This window comes from Aythya fuligula, chromosome 11 (assembly GCF_009819795.1).
Source record: "Aythya fuligula isolate bAytFul2 chromosome 11, bAytFul2.pri, whole genome shotgun sequence".
Lineage (NCBI taxonomy): Eukaryota > Metazoa > Chordata > Aves > Anseriformes > Anatidae > Aythya > Aythya fuligula.
In genome coordinates this window covers 3,682,116-3,702,311 of record NC_045569.1, presented here as the reverse complement: position 1 = coordinate 3,702,311, position 20,196 = coordinate 3,682,116, and the positions used below count along the sequence as shown (strand labels likewise).

Sequence of the window (20,196 nt, the reverse complement as noted above, 5' to 3'; positions counted from 1 at the left end):
ACAAATACAGACCATTCAAAGGCCAAAAGGAATATAACCATTACAGAATAAAAACCACGTTACAGAGCATCTTCCGTATTCAGGCCTCTACCTCCTCCTCACTCCCAATTCCCCCTAACAAGATGGGGAAAAAAACAAAAATGGAAATACAAGTGCATGGGGAGTAAGTAGACGACTGAAGCTGCCATTCAGTGCTCAGCAAGTATCTTGAAAACAAAAGTGGATTTAATTCGTATGAAGGACATACACAGATATAAACTCTGGTTGTACTGTATCACTCTACAGATGTAACTTAGAATTCTCCACCACCTGCCCAGAAACGAATTCATGCACACACAGCCTCAACGAGTCTTTATTTTTTTTTTTTTCCCCTAACATCAAGTTTTAAGACTCTGCACTACCTTACATTCCTGATACCTGCCAGACTTTGTATACAACTACACAGGAACTAGCCAGTTATTCAAGACATTAAAAAGGATAAGAAGGAAGTGTAAGTTACATATCCACTTCTGCACTTTCGTTACATGACAGTTTACAAAAAGTAGACTAAAACCAGCCTGTTGTGGCTCACCAAAGATCATTCATCCCAGATGGACAGACACATCTTTCCTGTAATACAAGGAGAAGTGTAACAACATGATCGCGTTCTTCACATCCGTGGCAAACCTAAAATAGCTGAGCAAACTAAGATTTACCTCTGGTGCTCATAGTAAGCACTACAAAAAAAAATCTACTTTTATTTTATAGAATCAAAACTTCACTTAAGTTTTGATGGAAGAAAGAAGATGAGGTGAACCTTTGCAGAACTTCACTACAGCCCACTTTAAAGGAGTTGGCTTACAAAGAGGAAAAAAATCAAGTCCCTTCTGTTGACTTACAAAGGCCTGAAAGACACATGGGAGAATATGCTCTGGAGAGGGTAAGGTCTCACATCCTTTAAAGCCTCCCTCTACTTCCTTTTGAAGTATCAGGTGATATCTAACTCACTTTACTCAAGAAGTAATATGATACATCATTTTAAGAAATCAAAGTAAACTAATGAACAACGAACAGGAAAAAAGACTTCTTTTTGGTACGATGTTTGTCTGTTCTAAGCTAAATTTATTCAGTTGGTAAGTTTTGTTTTGTTTTTTAAATTCAGCATTTTACAAGCACACGAAAGAAAAATATTTTATTTGGACATTCCTGCCACAAGAATATTGACTCAGTTCACATTCCTTTTTTTTGGTGTGCTTTTCACTATCCTGTTGGAAGGACAGTGAATACAGTATCAGAGATATTTTCAAGGTTACCAAATAAAAAGCCAAAATAAATACTACCAAAATAAAAGTCTTACACAGACCAGAGAATGCATGTGTATAATCATAAGTAATGTCAGAAATAAAGTGACATCGATGTGCATTTATTTTATAAATCAAACTAAGGGGAAAGATATTTGATTTACTGTATTACTCGATCACCCTGGCATCTAAGCACTACAAGCGCTAATCTTGCAAAGACATCCTACAAAATATAGCCACTGGAACTGCTGTAGTAAGCACCACGCATCATTTGTAGGAATATACAAAAGCTTTTCATTACTCCAAAACTCGGTCATCTTCATTAAATCATCATCTCTTCATAAAAGCCTTAGCCTCATTTAGCATTCAGAAGATGAAAGAGCAGCTACTCTCCTTATGGATTACTTCTCTATTACAAGAAAATGTTTTGCATGTCGAAAGCAAACATTAAAGGATTAAATGATATCGTCATTTCAGCTCTTGTTTATTTGCAGTGGGCAGTGAATGGAATTGCGAAGAAACGATCAGTGATTATTTTAAGCTGTGTTCTTTACGAAGGATTATGACTCATGATGTCGCTGCATGAAGAAACTGGAATAGGTAGAGGTGTCGCACTGAAAATCATCAAAACGTCACAATATAGAGAACGTCCAACAAGCAAAGCTGTCTGCTTTAAACATTTCAGAGTAGCCAGAACAGCAGCTTCCATTCAAATAAAAAATTAAACAGTGAATTTCAGTCTCCTACAGAAAACTAAAAACACTTGGAAATTTTCTGAGGTACGTTCATCTCCCCAGCATCACACTAACACTAATGCAACAGAAATAGAAAATTCAAGAGACATTTGATTACAAGATGCAAAAGTACCTACAGCATGCAAAGAGGATGAAGTCCTCCTTGACTTCACCCTGGATTCACCTGTACTTTTTAGGCTTTAACCATGTTTCCCAACTTAACTAGATAAAACCAAGTCTGTAAAGCAACATTACTTTAAATGAGATTCTTTACAGTTTGCTGACACATTATATTCTAACAAGTATGAATCACACTAAGATTTATGTTTGGCTAAGTCTTCTGTCCGGTTCCATTCTAATTGCCTCATTCGAGTAGAAGAACAGTTTATCTTGTACTTCTGTATAGATGTTAAAAATAGAAAACACCCATCTGCACACAGTTTTGCTTTTAGATAAGTCCTGGAACCACTCAATGCACTGAAGACTGTAAAACCTGAACAAGGTAGAAGACAGGAGGATTAAAAATCAATTCCTGCTTCAAAGACAATGATATACATGTTAAAAATTAACTACATATTTTGGTCATGGTCTGAAATTAATAAAAACAGATACTGGGTAATGCTACAGACCAAGCTCTTCTTTGCATCGAATTAAGTGTAAACTTTGGTTTATACTGCACTACGTTGCATCACACTCCGAACATGCACATCAGTCAGCACGTGTACAAAATGTACGCAGCTAGAAACAACCGAATCTGCGGTGTTTTACTAGATTAGTTTTCCCAACAGCTAGTCCTGTCTATTTATCTTAATATTTAAAAGGGGGGGGGGGGGGGGGGGGGGGAATATATTAAAACGTTATTTTCACAAAAAACAAGGCTCAGAACACGCTTCCGCATAACAAGTTTCTCTATTACCACTGCTTCAGCCTCATCAACAGCAAAGAGTTCTGAGACAAGACAAACGCTGTACTGCAGTTTTGTGCAAAGGAAAGCAGAACAGTGAAAGCAAGCAGTTCAACTTGCTATGAGAACTCCACACTATTTTTGACTTCTCAAGACAGAGAAATTTTGTGTAACACCAAAATTTAGTACACTTCTTACCTTCTTTTTTAAATGCAATTCTACAGCATGAGCAGTTTTTTAAAGTTCCCCATAGTGCTACTATGGAAGTATAAAACCTCCCTGTCCACCAAGATAAACCTTACTTTTAGGGTTTTAGTAGCACTCCTAGAGAGTACTACACTACTAACTGGTCTGTAAAGGAAACCCTTTTTATCAAGTCTCTTCCTCTTCCACCTTCCATCCCAAGCACTTCTTTAAAAGGAACACCAGCAACGGTGCCTTCAACCTGATCTATCATGACTTTTTTCCTGCATTACATCACTAAGAACATGAACATTGTTTTCTTGGCAGCGATTTCAGCTCCTTCATACACACACAGACCACAAATAAAATAAAATCACATCCCTTGCACAGAGGACTAACAAAGTCCTAAAGATTGGTTGGGTACATTTTAGCCTGATTATCCTTTGAAAACAGTGGGACATTATTAAATATAACAAAAGCTGCTCTTTCTGATCATTCTTGGTATTCAGTTAACATCTTCACCAAAGAAGTATGCCCTTTATGTTTTTGAATGTTGTGTTTACAAACATAGCTTTGTTTCACCAATGAAAAAAACAAGGCTTTCATTCAAGACATTAAAAAAAATTATCATTATCTCATCTTAGACTCATAATAGGAAAAAAAAAGCACGATCCTACAACCATTGGTAAATAACCGATTGTAGCATTTTAAAAAGTCTACAAGTGCTTCCAAATCATCAGGTTCAGGCATTCAATAAAACTCTGAACTTCTAGACTCTCATACTAAGAAAGAAAAAACAAACTGAAGTGGACATTACTTCTTAAGACAGACATAAGAAGATTAAAAATATACATCCTTCCTTAGAACAGTAATTGTGCACTGAAATAATACTTTTTCTTTTCTTATAATGCTTAATACCAAAACCAGTGATTAAGATGTATCCCATAATACTAGTTAAGAGTATTCACTAATAAATCTGCATCAAATAATTCACATGCAGAAGTTAACAATGCCTTTTTTTTTTCCCCTTTATTTCCTACTTCAGTGACTCCTCCCAGGACTGATCAAATTTTGCTATATACTTCTGAAGATGTGTAAAAAGTACTTTCTGAAGAAGTAACGTGCTACATTAAATTAGACAGGGGCTCTAAAAGAGGTCTTTAGAGACCATAATTTATATCGAATAAATTAATTTATTGAAACTGAATTTTCAAACTTAATAACTTAATATTTATTTTGAAGGAAATTTAAGATAGGAGGTTTAGTATATCATATAGATTACATCAGGCTCTATAGGTAATTTGAGAAGCTTTACAAAGTCTTTAAAAATATCCAACCCTCCTAATCCCAAACAGTATAGTCCTTCCAAATTACAGTTAAAAAAAAAAAAAGTAATATATATCTTTGTCAATACAAGCCAGCTCTTGTTCTTCTGTTCATAAATAAAATTTTCAGCTGTAAATATTTACACTCTGCCTTTAGAAAATTCAAAGGAAGAAAGCTTATATATGAAGTTTATAGTGTAATATACACTAGATTCATAGAAATGAATCTAACAGTATCTATAGTCTCAACTATGGATAAAACAGAACTGAGACAAACAGCTGTCACACTGATTTGATAGCAAAATTACTAAGGGGCTAAGTCCTCTTGGTGTGACAGCTGGAAAGAAGTTATGGGAAAGGGGAACTTGATCATTTTTATGTACGACTAACAAATCTTTAACATCAAATTCTCTTCTCAAAGACCAAAGAAAGAAAATCCCACAAATCAACCAACGCTCAAAAAAACTTAGCAGCATCTACACCAGTTCTCCAGTAATTCAGGAACTAAGTACAAGTTCAACTGTGATTACAGAGCACACAAATATGTAAGAATCTCAACTAAACAACTCTTTAAAGGAAAAAAAAAAAAAAAAAAAAAAAAAAAAAACACTCAGGTAACATGCAATTTCTCCTCTGACCCTTTTCAGGACTCTTACTCCACTTGACCCACATCTTTTGCCTTCGTGTTTACATTTCTGTCAATACTGCTGTCCAAATAAATCCAAAATATAACAGGCCACTTCAAATCACATTCCTTCCACCACGTCATAAAGACCACTCTCCAAACCATCTGGATACTTCTCATCACTTACTAACGACTAGGTCATTAAAATTTGGCAGATCAAAGAGCTACTAGCTGGGCTGGGAGGAGGTGTCCCACACCGGGTACTTCCACATCAGGAAAGGGTAAGGTCTGAGTCCTGAGGTTCTCAAGTCAGACGGAAATAACACCGCAGCCATCTTCCTTGTGTTGTGACACAGCAATGTTTATACACGTACTGGAAGTCATATGCTACGCTTGTTAACACAGTTGTCACAGCACTGCTCTCGTCCAGAGAAAACTGCTGGAAATACCAAATTCATTTTTTGAAGGAACGCTTTCTACATGCCAATACAGCAAGTTGTAGTCTCCCTTATTAACAAGGTCAAGTATCTCTCTAAACAGAAGACAGGCCAAATGCTACTAAAATCCCAGAATTAGTTACTGGGAAGACAGCAAGGCATTTCTGACCAACTGATGTTATCATCGCCTTAAGTGATAACAGCCATGTTTTCAAAAACATAGCTAACAGCAATAGATTGGCAGACACCTACTTAGCCCGTCAACAGGCTAGACTCAGAACACCTACCTTTCTAGGAACTTTATTCTTTTTTGTTGTTGTTGCTTTAAAAAAAATCACAAAAAACAGTGTGACCATAAACACCTTTGTGAGAGATTGTCTGTTTGAAGCTGGGTTATCTGTTCCCTCCGTTTGTCCAGCATTTTTTATTTGGCACTCCTCAGACCCAGGATGAACTACCAGGTTACTAGACCCGCTGGTTCACTTTTAAGGGAGCTGACAGACAAGCTAGATATTAAAAACAATTTCAAAGCTACATAGCTGCATGATCTAATGTTTATTTTAACAGGGCACTCTAGATTTTTGGCATTAACACACAGTAAGCTTACTTTGTTTCAAATAGCAAACAAAAAAAACAGGATTGCAACACACTTTTGATGACAAAACCAGAAATACAGATCAAATCTCTCAAATACTTCTATTTCATCTTTTTCATTGATAAAATGTCACGTCAAATATTACTGCAGGACCAGACTGTGGTACTATGCAGAATCTCTTGTCAACACCTTAATTCAGGGATAAGGAGCAGGCACTAGGAATTTCCTGTGCCTCAAAAGGAGACTGTACCAGAAACACATTGTGTATCAGGGAATTGATCCTTATTACAAATTAACGTATTGATAAAAACAAAAATAAAATACTATACTCTGAAAGGCTAGGAGCACTTTTCATACCCAGAAGTTTTATCTTCCTGCAGTTTTCTCCTTGACTATAAATTGATTATCACATCTCCGAGTACCTACCATATTCAACGCTTGCTGCAGATGAATGTACGCAGCATTTTAAACATTGCCTACTGAGCTAACTCCCAAGACTTGGGTTTTGTGTAGTTTGTTTGTTTTAGGAAGGAACTGCTGACGCAATACTAAAAACAAGAGAACTGACAAACAGTAACCAAGTCTCATTAGTTTTGGGAACACTGTTTGGTAATAACGTAACAGACCTGCTAAAGCTGAACTGCCACTGAGTGCAGCCTCAAGACAGAAGGGACACTCGGGTTAATGGCAGGCCATCAACTTCAATGGCCTTAGCATCCAGCCAGTAATCAGTGGACTATCGCAGTACATTCCTCACTAACCGTGTAGATTAGTAGACAAGTGGAAAGGGCAACCTCATGAATTTGCAAATGAGGGAACCAAACTGATAGAGACAGGTATCTAAACAGATTTGTCCTGAAGGGGCTTTTTGCATATAAACCCAGCATGGGAAATGTCTAAACACGCACAAGATTTGTGCCCAAAGCTGTCCATGCACAAATGCATGTACTCATTTTTCAAGTACTTCAGAAGAATCTTACAGGCAGCAGAACCATCACATTTTGACTACTCAGCTCTTGAACTGTTCCTCTTAAACTCTTAACTCCTCATTTTTCGTTAGACATCCACATTACCTCACTTCACAGTTTTTGGGCTGATAACTCACACGCGTGCACACATCCACACAAAAATAGTGCTATTGCTAGCACGAGGAAGCTACATGAATTAAAGATAGTAAGCCATATATGAGAACATTGTCTCCGATATTATTATTATTTTTTTTTTTTTTTAAACATCTACGAAGTTCTGTGCGGAAGTAGTAAAATGGGTTTATTGTAGGGTACCACACCTGAGGAAAAAATAAATCAATCACATGGAAAAAATGAAAAGTAAGTCAAACCTGCTGGGAAACACGTGAAAAACAAAATATTATTGTCTACAGCAGGCATTTGAATATTCTACCTGGATTTTAATCAAGCTCGTGTAAAAAGTAAAAAGAATAGGGCAAAATGGCTAACTATCCAGGTCTGTATGGGCATACACAGTATTATTTTGACAGAAACAAAAGAAAGCAACATTTCAACATGAATAATAAATGCTGCTATTAATCATAGTAGCAACATGGAAATTCTTCATCTGAAATAAAATCTGCAAGAAGGCCCAACTAATTACATTAAAAACCTGATAAAGAGTACCTCTGACCTTTGCCTTCTGCCTTTACGATTTCTAAGACGGAAATCGCTTTATCTTCTTCCTCCTCCCAAACCAAAAAGGCAAGTTCTGTTTTAAACAACATGCAGTTTTAACAGCAACAACAAGGAATAGTTTGTGGCTTAACTCAGACCTACATATCAGGTTACTTTTCCAATATATTTGTTTTCACTAGTAGTCTGACCAAGTTATTTGACTTCAACAGCAGCTTTCATGACTTATTGTCATAAGATACTGTCGTACATCAGATCAGTTCACCTATCTCATCTGCAGCTTTCACTCATAACCGAGTGACCAGTAGAAAGCCAGCTTCCCCAACACCGAAAATTCCTGAAGACTTTCTCTCTTTCAATCAAAACACAACATTCACATATTAATCCACTCAAGCATTTTCTTACAAACTGTAGCTGTCACAATAGCTGCTTTAGTTATGCAATCCAGTGACCTGTACTTTACACCATAAACACCAGAAACACTGCTGATTTACACCAGATCAAGCTTGTTACTTCAGACTTCGTACTGTACACCATAATATTCTCCACACTTCACAAAGCCACACCTTAAATACAAACACAACTTAACCATCCTTAAACAGTAACTAATTTGTTCTTTTATGCTTGGGGGGCAGTGGGGGAGAGGAGGAGAGAAGATAATGAATATTCCTTTCCAATTTAGATTTCCTAGAAATGTACAGATTTAAATGCCATTCAGACAAGCAACTGATTTTCAACTACTTAATTGGGGCCATCTCAAGCTGCATCTCAAAGCACTGATAGCTTTGGGAGGGAAGAGTTGTTTTCTGGATAATGATTATTACTACTTATAAAGTTTAAATGAGGAAAAAGGAGGCTCTACAGTATCAAGAAATAAACTCCAACTAGGAAGAGGAAACCACTTTCCTTTCGTATGCAAAGATGTCATTAAAAACAACAATCAAAAAGTGGAGTTTAACAGGAAAGATATTGAAGCAAGTTGCACAGCTGCACCTACTGTCAAAATCACAAAGTCTGTGTAGGAGAAGAGGTAGCATCACCCTGTAGTCAAAGAAGAAATCTGTGCATGCTGTGCATTTTGTTAACAGATAGTTCTAAGGAATAAATACTTTCTCCTTTCATGTTTCGCTTTAAAAAGCGGCCTCTGGCAGTTAAAAAATAAGAAAAATAAAAAAATTTAAAAAGCGTTCAAACATCCTATAAGCTACAGAATACTTGAAATTAAACCGAGATCACAATTAAATCAGAGTGCTGGAAATGCCTGTACTTCATCAGCGAGCTCATCAAGGTCTTTCTGTAACAGTCAACACTGACTCAGAACACAATATAGAAGTTTGTCACTTCTCACTCCTGCAGAGCAATCCCCCTAGGTCAAGGCTTCGGTTGCTGTAACATTACAAGAATTAGGGTATATAATTCCACCAAGCAGTAAATCTCTACAACTAGAAATGTTTTGAATTAAAACCCATGGCTATATACCATTATCTTCTCCAAAGGGAATTCATTTGAGGTTGTAGCTTATGAGACAGCTGCAGCATATTGCTCATGATCAGTATCTGTGCTGATATACTGTATCACTAAAGGAATTCAAGGAAATTTACTCTCTCTCACCAAAAGCTAAGTATTTGGCATTCTCTCTTTTCCTGATCCAGCCAAGAAAAGCACGGGAAACATCATTCTACCTGTTCAGGAAGAGCAAGGTATAGGAGGGGATGGAGGGTTGAGCTCTGCACAGTAAGTTTTAGCTGTCTGGACATCCTTTAAAACACATTTTTGAAAAATAAGTCTAGAATATTTGCTTGAAAAAGAAAAAAAGATTAACTATGATGCATATTATAGGAATTGCTGTCTTACTTTTGCCAGTAATTTAAACTTAATTGTAAAGAGCAAGTGGAAACCACTTACATATTTCAGGAGAAAGAAGTAAAATACTTCCTCAGATGTCATATTTATTACGTGATTTTATTAATCAAGTGTGGTAGATACTCTCTGAAGAGTCTGCAAAATTACACAACTCAAGTTTTAAAATACATTTAAAAATAAAAAATTCTAATGTGTCACTAAAATTCAAGGTATCCTTTGAACTCTCAAAGGAACTATTCTGACACCGTAGGAAGTGAACAGGCAATGGTACTGCACAACCTCAAGGAGCAACTTCATTCCTCTATCAGCATTCTAAAAATGTTTTAATTAGCCTTAACTGAAAACACAACCATCACTTCCTTGTGTTTATAAAAACAAAAATATCACTTTGTTGTATTCCTACAAAATACGTATATATAGAATGGAAAATAAAGGAACTTTCTGATAATGTGGTTTGCTGTTAGTTCTTAAATTTCTCTTTCGGAAACATTAATAAATATAAATACACCCTGACAAAGAATAATATAATAAAAAGCATCTTTTAAAATATTACTCTTATTTTGTATTACAGGCTCAGCTAAAATGTCTCTGAAAACAGACATCAAGTGTACTTCAACGAAAACAGCAGGCAACAAAATGCAACACGTAACAACAGCTATTTGTTTACATGATGCACCGATATAGGTTCAATGCAAGAAAAACGTCAAAATTTTGACAACTACACAGCACTGGAAAATTGTATTACTGTGTACTGAACTAGGCTCCCAGAGGAGAAAGCAGAAGAGAACACAAAAATACATGCATCTTCTTCTTTACGTCTTATTTTGTTGAACTAGACACATGATGCTATGATCAACAAGGACTTGTACATGTGCCAGTAAACAGCTTCTGACAAATCACTACAATAATACAGTAGAATAATTCAGATCTAACTTAGATCTAGGAACTAGTGGTATCTAGCTAGTAATTCTTAAAAATCTAAGCCTTGGGTTGGGGTGTGCATTTGTTTTGCTTGTTTCTTTTTAAGAAGTTAGTCGCTACATCGTACATGCTCCTTAAGAACTGCATTCTAGAATATATCCTTGCATCAGGAGTACTTTGTTACCTGGTATTTTCCTTGAGTGTTTTCCCCTTTTATAAAGGTGCTAGGAAATACTTATTGAACAGGTGGGCTTTTATCAAACAGCAACAAAGAAAGCCTTCGTTTGAAATGCAATACATCAATAAACAATTTGCATGTCAGTACGACTAGAGATACTTAACACTTCGCTGTACTAGAACGCGTAGGCTAAGGCACAGAGGAAAACTGGTTAAAGTTAAGAACAAGATATATTACGAAGTCAGATCGAAACAGGACATCTCCAATTTTAAATGAGAATACGTAGAAGTGAAAGATTACCATCCAAGCACATTAAAAGTAACCTGAAACATCAAATCCTGGTTACATGACTTCTAAGTATCTCAGATGCACCTTACCTGATCCACTGAACTGACTGCTTCCCAGCGTGGTTGGTCTGGTTTTCCCGCTATTAACAGGTGGGGAAAACATCTGCAAAACAAGAAGATGTGTATAAGCTGGCTTTGAACCCCCGTGTGGTCCGCAGACGTAAAACAAAGTTCATAGGAAATGATTATTTGATTCCTATTTCTATTAGAAAATAAACAGAATGTAGGCTGCACATTCAGAGCCGTAAAGGCAAAGTATTCCTTTCAATTTATTTGTACCATTACACTCTTTTGTGCACGAACACAGCTTAAAATAAAAAATAAAGGCCTAATACTACCATGACAATTTAAAATATCTATTCAACTTAAATTTTACTACTAAAAATATATTTCTTGCGGATTTATGAAATTAAAGTCACTAGATAAAGCCAACTCTTGAAAGGTAGCAGTTTTCGCTTACATCCATAAGTCAAGCATTCTTCAAGATCTGTTAAAACAGAAGTATCAAAAAGAAAACACCTATAATTTTCTGAGACCGAGCTACTTACAGACATTAAGCGTTCTTTTGGTTTAAAGACAAACAAAAACAAACCACGAGGAAGAAGGCATATCGGTGCCACGTGCCAGCTTAACAAATGTTAATTATTAGATTATGCCATCAGTGGGTCAGCCTGATTTTAACCAGTTAAACCAATTGACCCAGCTGGTATTACGGTGTTAAATCTGGAAGTCTAGACGTGACATCAAAGTTCAGGTGTCCAACTTGGCTGAGACGAAGGCAGCCCAGCCCCTTACTCCTCCGTTTAGCACGGCGCAGCGACAAGAAGCCCCGGAAGCATGTCCTACCGCGCTGAAGTCCAGCAAGTCGCTCAGCTCCTTGTCGGTTCCTATCGCGGCCATCCTCTGCTGCTGGGAATTCATCTTCAAGCTCCGATCGCGTCCTGGGGCACGGGAGAAGGGGCACAGGGAGCGTTCGCCTCGGCAGCAGCCCGGGGGCAGCCCCCGGCACCGGCCGCACCGACGGGGTCAGCGCCGGCCCCGAACCGCCCAACTCCTGCCAAGTGTCCCGGGGCTCATCCCCCTCCCTCCCTCCCTCTCCCTCCCTCCCTCTCCCGGCCCGAGGGCGGACACGCAGCGGGGAGCGCTCAGCGAGCCGCGAGCGCGGCCAACAATGGGGCTGCAGCGGGGGCGGCGGCGCGGGGCCGGCGGGGCCTCGGCACAGCCATGGCCGCCCGAGCGGGACCGCCGGCTCCCGGCCCCCCCCCGCCTCCTCCTCCTCCTCCTCCTCCCCCCGCGCCGCCGGGGGGGCGGGAGCGGAATGCGCGTGCGGCGGGAGGGAGGGAGGGAGGGGAGGGGAGGCAGGGAGGGGGCGTGCGCGCGCTCGCGGCGGGAGGAGGAGGAGGAGGAGGGGGTGCGGGGGGGGGTGGGCGCCTTCCCTTGTGCCCGGCGGGCGGCGCGGGGGAGCGGCGGCCCCGCTCCCTGCAACTTGCGGCCGCCGCCGCGCTCCCCTCAGGGCCGCCGCGAGCCCCGCGCCGCCCAGCGCGGCCCCGCCGCCGCCGCCGCCCGCGAGAGGGGGGGCTCCGGGAGGGGGGGGGGCTCGGCGCCGCCCGGCCCCGCCGCCGCCCCCCGGGCTCACCCCCCCGTACACCCCCACCACCCCCCTCAGCCCCGGTGGCGGCCCGGTCCCCCCGCCCCGGGCGGCCCCGCTGCCTCCCCCCCTCCCTCCCTCCCTCCTCGCCCGGCCGCCGCCGCCTCAGCCCCGCCGCGCTCCCGGCCGCCGCCGCTCCCCCGGCCCGGCCGCCGGCCGCCAACTTGTGTCGGGCCCCCCCCGGCGGTACCTGGTGCCCCCCGGGCGCTGCGCTGCGCGGGGCCGGGCGGGCGGCGGCGAGCCGAGCGCTCCCCCCCCCCGCTGGAAGGAACTTGTGGGCTCCCCTCAGGCAGACATTTTTTTGCTTACGGAGCCTCAGCACCACGTTCGCGGCCCCGGCTCCGTATCCCTCCGCGCCGAGCGCCGCCGCCGCCGCCTTAACCCTTGCCGCGCCGCGCCGGGGGCGGGACGAAGGAGCCGCCGGCCCCAAGCAGCGCCCGGCGACGACGACGACGACGACGACGGCGGCGGGGCAGGGGCCGGGGGGGCGGCGCGGGGCGGCCTCCCGGTAACGCAGCCGCCCCCCCCCCCCTCCCCCGGTGCCCTGCGGAGCTGGGCAGCCCTCGAGGCGCGGCACGTGCCGTGCGGGGCTGTGTGAGGCGCATCCTCTGCGGGGGGGCGGCCCCGTGAGCGCCCCGAGCTCGGAGCGGGCCCCGGCCGCCCCCTCCCCAACCCCGCTGCAGGGCGAGGCGGCGCGGGGCGCAGCCCCCGGGGCTCGGCACGGAGCGGCCCCTGCCCCTGCCCCTGCCCCGCGGGGAGCCCCCCGGGCCGGGCAGCTGCTGGGCCCGGTGCTCGCTGCCGCCGCCCGTCTCCCGAGCCTGCAGAGCCCCCAGGTGGCACCTCCTCGCCACCACCTGGCTGCCGGCCCGCTCCGCGCCGCGCAGCGCTGCTGGGGTTTGACCCCAGTCACTGAGGGCGACCTGCCCTGAGGGAAGAACTGAAAGCGATAAAGAAAAGAAGCTACTGACACGGTACTCCTTTGGAGCAAGGGGACTGGGAACACGCAATGGCAGGGAAAAAGGCTTCCTAAAATCCTGGAGAACCTCAAACACTTGAGGGACACAGCAAGCGTGCTGCCCGCAAGCCTTCCTGCCTGCCCGGCGGGCAGCACAGCCCCCGGGGGGCTCCCCAGCCCCATGCCCACCCCCAGACCCCAGCCGTGACATCTTACGGAGGAAGGGGGGGGGGAGACCAAACTTATCCCCCCCTGGGCAAAATGGCGGCTCTGGAGCCTTCGGGCCTCTTCCTCCATTTTGCTGCCATAGATGCCAGTTCTGGATGATCATCTGGCCTTGGGATTCTGTGAATATTCATAGATCTGCCACCTAGAAATGCAGGAAGCAATTTGTATTAAAATATCAACACAATGCCTTCCATTCTCTGTGCCCCTGAGGAACATAAATATGTACTTTTCCCTTTGTAGTGTAAATAAGACTTCATCCAACGACAGGGATCATTGTATATTTCACAAGGACTCATCTGACACATTTGTGTTACAAGGAAGACCCCTTATTTATATACAGTGAAAATATTTTTGTTTCTCTCCAAGGACTACATTTGAAAACTCACCGGTATTGGTACTTAGTATCAATTGCTCCAGCAGCTACCCTCACAAGCATTGATTAGTAAACAGACTAAATGGAATGAATTGGAAGCAACAATGCCAACAGTTACTTGTACTGATGTGTAACTGTATTAAAATTAAAACTTAATTTCAAAAATTAGAACTTTTTATTTGCCCTCAGACCTAGGGTTTTACAGTTCACATTTGTAGGCTTTTATTTGTAGTTACAAAGTTTGAGTGGAAGATAATGCATCCACATAATCCATGATGTATGCTTTATATATATATATAGATATGTATGTATCTCCAGAAGGCATTTCCTTTGGTCCAAATGTCACTTTCTGATGCAGCTGCTGGCACCACGCATGCTCATTACCAAAACTCACTTCATAGCAGCCATTCTTCTGCACTGCAGCTCTACGGAGTTGACAACCCTCTTTGAAAAATTTCATTTTCAGACACCTGCAACGATCAGAACACAAAGTTTGCAGAAATTATGCCAGACAGCAAGTACCCAAGGCCTGATGGAAGGTATGCTTTGGCCCAAAACATACTATGAGCCTGACCTAATCTGACCTAATTTTACCTATTTTTTTCTGGATACCAAACATCTTCTGCCATGCTGGCCAGATCTGGAACCTTTAACCTATTCAGTTTGTAACCCCTCTTTAGTCAAAATTGATCAAAATAACAAGGACACTCAAACATGAAGGAACAATATTCTACATCCATGTAATACTGTCTTTCACCTATTCTCAATCTCCAACCCCTTTTTCAAGCTGCTGCTTACCTACTAGCCTTTCTTCTCTGCCAGTCCCTCTAAATTCCTCCTATTCCTTGCAAGGGATAATAGGTTAAAATAACCAATTAATGCATTACGTCATCCTTATCCTATCATAGGTACATAGAGATAAGGAAACAGAAACCAATGTGGTCAACATTAAAAAAGAAGAAAAAGAAAAAATAAAAGTTCTCTGCTTTGAGCTAACTGCAGACTTTTTGAGAAAATACAGCCAAGTGAGACTTTACAAACATTTCAAAACATCTAATGGAAAGCCATCGGAAACCTGCTGGCTCAGACAACTACTAGTTTTCATTCACAACAAAGAAAATACCTCTGGTTCTGTTCCTGCTTCAATCCATAGTTGTGGTACACAACTCATACAAAAATGAAGAGCTTTCAGCTTTGTTATGACACTACAGGACTTTTCCTTGCTCATGGAAAGTTGAAGTGCCAGTGCCTTCTGCAACTGTTCTACCCTTTTTTCTTTCACTTCTTCAAACATACTAGGTTTTCAGTACCTGGGGAGCAATGGATAGGACGGATGGCAGAGAAATATAGGAGCAATCAAAAATGCCAATCATTTTCTAGTGATTTCACTAGCAAGAACTCCAACAATCAGGGCTGAATTTCTGCAAACGCTTTCCTGTAATACTATCATCAATGAATTTTCTATTGCAATTAACACACCTTTTAGTTTTACAGATGAGTACCCTTCCCTTTGCGAATTTTCAGGTGTGTCACGAAGTAGTGCAGGGGGCAGGCATTTGAAACCCTTCATAGAAAGGCACCAGTGAACTCTGGGCTCTGGCAGAGCACACAGCACAACTGTAAATCTGTACGCTAACAGCCCTGACAGATGATCCACCAACATCAATATGGTCAGCTACCAACCACAGCACTCGGGGAATTGCTAGGTGCCAGATGGCGATGGCAGCATTCTTCTGCATGCTTCAACGTGGCCATGAAAGCAATGAAGAATTGCATCCAGGACATAAAAAAATTAAGAGGAATATAAAAACCGAATCACTTGAGCACAAAACCCTAAATATAATCACATACACACGCTGCTTCCAGTCTTCATGAATTGATTTCCATCCACTCCTTATAGGAAAAATATTTGATACAGCAGACAGCTGTTGTGCTTTCAGGGATGTAAGAAAATGTATTCTGTATTATTATTTAATGTATCGTGCCTGTGTGAATAAAATCATTAAGCTTGCATGTCTCCTTTTGTTTTATTTATTCTTATTTTTACACACATTGCATTAATTCACCACTGCCACCCAAAATGTATGAGCTCCTAGGGTGTTCCCCACCAGCATTTGACCCACAATGGAGGTTTTACTGGCACAGCTCCTTCAAATTAAACATGCACGCACCCAACCTGCATCCACAGCCAGCCGTTTATCCATGAAAAACGCTATTGCTCAGCAAATCCATAGCCCTGGAGAGAAGTCAGCAAACCTCCTTCTCTGCTCCACAGGCAAACTCTTACCCTCACCTAAGCCACCGAATCCTTTCTACTGCTTCCAGTAGGCTCCCCAGGACAGGCAGCAGTGCCCACGTGGAGTCAGTACTAAGGACAACACAACCTTGTGTCCTGCACTAATGCAGGCAAAGCGCTTGTGCTAGGGGTCGCCTGGGATCTGATTCCATCAGAACTAAAGATTTCCGTCACTGGTGCTTCAAGTGAAGCTCCTGGGGACGCACTGTGCTCTTCCTACACCTCCTCCTGAAGTAAACTTTGGAAAAAGCATCCTACAAATGAGCTAACACTGCCATGCCCAAGCCTCCTGGTCGCAGTGCTGCTGTCAGCACGGCCCACCTTACTGATAACTCGGGTTGCTGCCTCCCATATTTGCCTGATGGTAATTAAAATTATATAACGTACACATTATATAACGTTCCCCAACAGGAAAGACTTGGGACGTTTGCAGGAAGCGGTCACGGTGGAACCGCTGACCAAGTACCGCTGCTTGTTTGTTGGTCTGGGGGCGGACAGGGCGGGCAGCTTCACTCCTGTTAAGTCGAAAACTGCGTCTGTGGGGGCTGCGATCAACGTGCTGCTGCCGCTCACAAAGCGCCCACCGGCGAGGACTTGTGGCTAAGCGGGTAAAGCTCGAGCTCGCCCCGCAGGACGCTGTGAGGAGAGGGAACTCCTCCAGAAAGCCGCCAGGAGAAGCCCCCGAGAGGGGCGCCCCGAAATGGCCGCGCCCGCTCCCCGCGGCAGGGCAGGGCCGGGCCGGGCGGAGCGGAAAGTTGGGACGGGGCCCCGGGCCGGGCCGGGCCGGGCCTCCCTTCCCCGGGGCCGGGCGCCGGGCAGGGCGAGGCAGCCGCCACAAGTTGGCCGCGGCCGCCCGGGCTCCCCTCAGCGGGGCGGCTCCCCGAAGTTGCGCGGCCGAACAATGCGTGAGGACTATTTGTCCTTCCGCCGGCCGGCGGCGGCGGGGCCGCTCCCCCCCTCCCCGCCCCGCCGCCCAGCCAGCGGGAGGGGCCGGGGCCGCTCCCCGCCTCGCCTCAGGCTGCCGGGGCGGGCCGCGCCGCCTCAGCCCCTGCCGAGGAAGGGCCCGTTAGGGCGGCTGCTCGGGGGAGCCGTCCCGCAGCCCCGTCCCGCCGTGCCCGGGCCCTGGGTTCGCCGCCGCCTCACGGGGAAAGCGGGGCAGGCGGCACCGCGCCCCCTCGGGAGCCCCCGGCGAACTCAGCGCCCCGCTCACAGCCCTGACCGAGGCGGTGCCTCGCTGCGGGCACCGCCAACTCTTCACAAAGAGTGATTTTAAGTTCGTGCATGAGGCGGTTTAGGCACTTACCTTGTTCGTGCCAACCTCTTAAAATCACCTAAAAACAGCTAACAACTTTAAAAGCGACATAACGTTTTCTTGCTTTAATAGCACCTTATTATCTGAAGCGAAATGCAGGGTCGCGAGGTGGCTCACACTACTTTAATCTGCAAGTATGCTGTGTACGACTTGGGAGAGAAAAATCAGTGTTATACAGAGCTTCACCTAAACACCTAAACAATCAGAGCAGATAGCCCTGGAGAACTAAGCTCCTCTTCTTAAGAGTTCTTGACCTTTTTGCTGAGCAACCCTCAGCACAGCCACACCAATTCTTTCCGAGCTGAGTATGACTGCAGCGATGCAGCGGTGTTGGAAAGGCCCTGGCAGAATCAGGAGAGCCGGTGCCGCCAGCCTGGCGGACAGCTGGGCACGACGGCACTGCTGCAGCACGGACAGAGAGCCCTGGCTAAAACAGCGCAGGGCTGCACTGCTGCACCGCTTCAAAGTGTCTCAGTTTAAGAAAACTCGTTTATAAACTCAGAAGACAGACTGCAACAGAAACAGACTCGTGTACCTGAAATTATAAAGGGAGTTACTTGCAGCAAGGAAGTTAATATAAACTTTTAAGTTTCTTATGTAAACTGCGTGCCCTTCACTACGCATTTTATGTTAGATTGCATCATGCAGTTCACTGTGAGCAGTTTTGAAATATCCCCAGGCTAAGGGTTACTGCTGCAAGCAATTGGGGCAAAGCATCTTTCACAGCAAAAGATGTTGGTTAGGTAGTTCAGAATGGAGTTAACTGACAGGCAGGACAAAACAGAGAAGGAGGCTGAAGGTGGCAGTACTTCAGGAAACAATTAGCAAGACAACTACACGGTGTTCACATGGATGGATGCATTTCCCCAATAAATCATAAACTTAGTAGCTAATTTGAACCCAGTAAAATGAGGAGATCTCATTCACACAGTAGGAATGGAAACAGGGCTTAGAGCAGAAAGATGCTGTTGGTACAACTACTGATGGAGAGACTAGCGTGAGCCCAGCCATTGTTACTGACCAAAGAACTCAAGCACAGGATACAAAGCCAGGGGAACGTAACCTTGGGTAGTTCGCCTTCTTGCGGAACAACTTCTGGTATTCTGCCTGCCACTAGGAGCTGGAACCAGCTATCTGTTTTACATAGGTTTTTCTGAACATTTACCATCTCCTAAGTTTCACAGCAGCTAGAAAATAACTTCCTTTAATGGAATCAAAAGCCATATAACTCAGATAAAGTTTTACATTCTAAAACCACTTTAAAGACCGTTAACTGAAGTCTTACTGCAGCTATCCATCAACCAGTCCCAGATGGGCCTCTCTCATGCATGAGATTCCCACTGAACACTAATTCCCTCCCTGGCACAGAAGGGAGCAGGTTCTATCCCTTGTACAACTAATGGACCATTAGATTATGCATTCTGGGGAACTAAGGGATGACAGAGAAGAAAGATCAAATTTACAGAGGAAAATCACAGCTTTGGAGACTGTTAGGAACTCTTTATACCATCCACATACACAGCCACATTTTGAAAAAGCTTAATTTCTTTTATCTGCAGAATAATCATACACTGTGATTAGTATTGTATTGTCATTTTTGTTGTTGCTACATTTGCTTGTTTTTTTTTTTGTTTCTTTGTTTTAAACTTTTAGGAGGAACAAAGTTCAAAGATTAAGTTCTATATTGAAGACTACTGCAGCCTTGTCTTAGTTGGACTCTAATATGAAGAAAAATGAATATTCAAGTATTTTCATCCTCATATGTTACTGTGATTATTTTGTTCAAAAACATTATCTTCAGAGCACAGATTAATTTCATTTTTTTGAATACAATTATGAGTAGTTTCCCTCTTACATGTATGCATAATTTCATACTAATTTTAATATAAATATTTGTTAGAAATAAGGGACAATCCTACAAGTGATCTGTTCATAGAACTACCAACTGACTTCATTTAATGTTCTTTTTACATTTATCATTTAGGGTTGAACTCCACAAAATACATCTCACTCCCCATAATTTGTCCTTACGTGGCTATTAACATACTTGTGAAAGAGGATTGAGGCGTTGACTCAGTCATTCAACACCCGTAGTTAGCCAAGATCCAGAAAATCCTGGTTTTCTGAGTGAAAGAAACAGCTTCAGAAAATGTAACACCCAGAAAGGGTTACTGTGTATAGCACACTGCTGTTTGAGCATGCAGTATTCCCATGGCAGACATTCAAGGCCAAGTAACTTTGACGATGGTACCCATGCTTTTGATATACTAGTTTACATTATCTCAGCTGCTCCCCTCTTTTATCATATGTAGGTGAGGCATCTTGTGCATTCACATGGTTTTAGCATTG

General features: G+C 43.4%; 1 protein-coding gene across 5 annotated transcripts in view; it reads right to left on the bottom strand.

The window, feature by feature from the left end:
* The window catches only part of TCF12 (transcription factor 12), a 156,755-nt gene extending 143,742 nt beyond the window's left edge, over positions 1 to 13,013 (bottom strand). For 4 of the 5 annotated variants that reach the window (XM_032194527.1, XM_032194530.1, XM_032194531.1 and 1 more), the window contains exons 1-3: positions 12,874 to 13,008; positions 11,882 to 11,976; positions 11,066 to 11,138 (exon numbers count right to left, since the gene is read on the bottom strand). In XM_032194527.1, coding sequence (XP_032050418.1) covers positions 11,066 to 11,138; positions 11,882 to 11,956 — 148 coding nt within the window. In that variant the 5' untranslated portion in view covers positions 11,957 to 11,976; positions 12,874 to 13,008. Of the gene's footprint in view, positions 1 to 11,065; positions 11,139 to 11,881; positions 11,977 to 12,873 lie in introns of all 5 variants that reach the window. The other variant, XM_032194529.1, reaches the window with a different exon arrangement.
* Between the last annotated feature and the right edge of the window lie 7,183 nt (positions 13,014 to 20,196).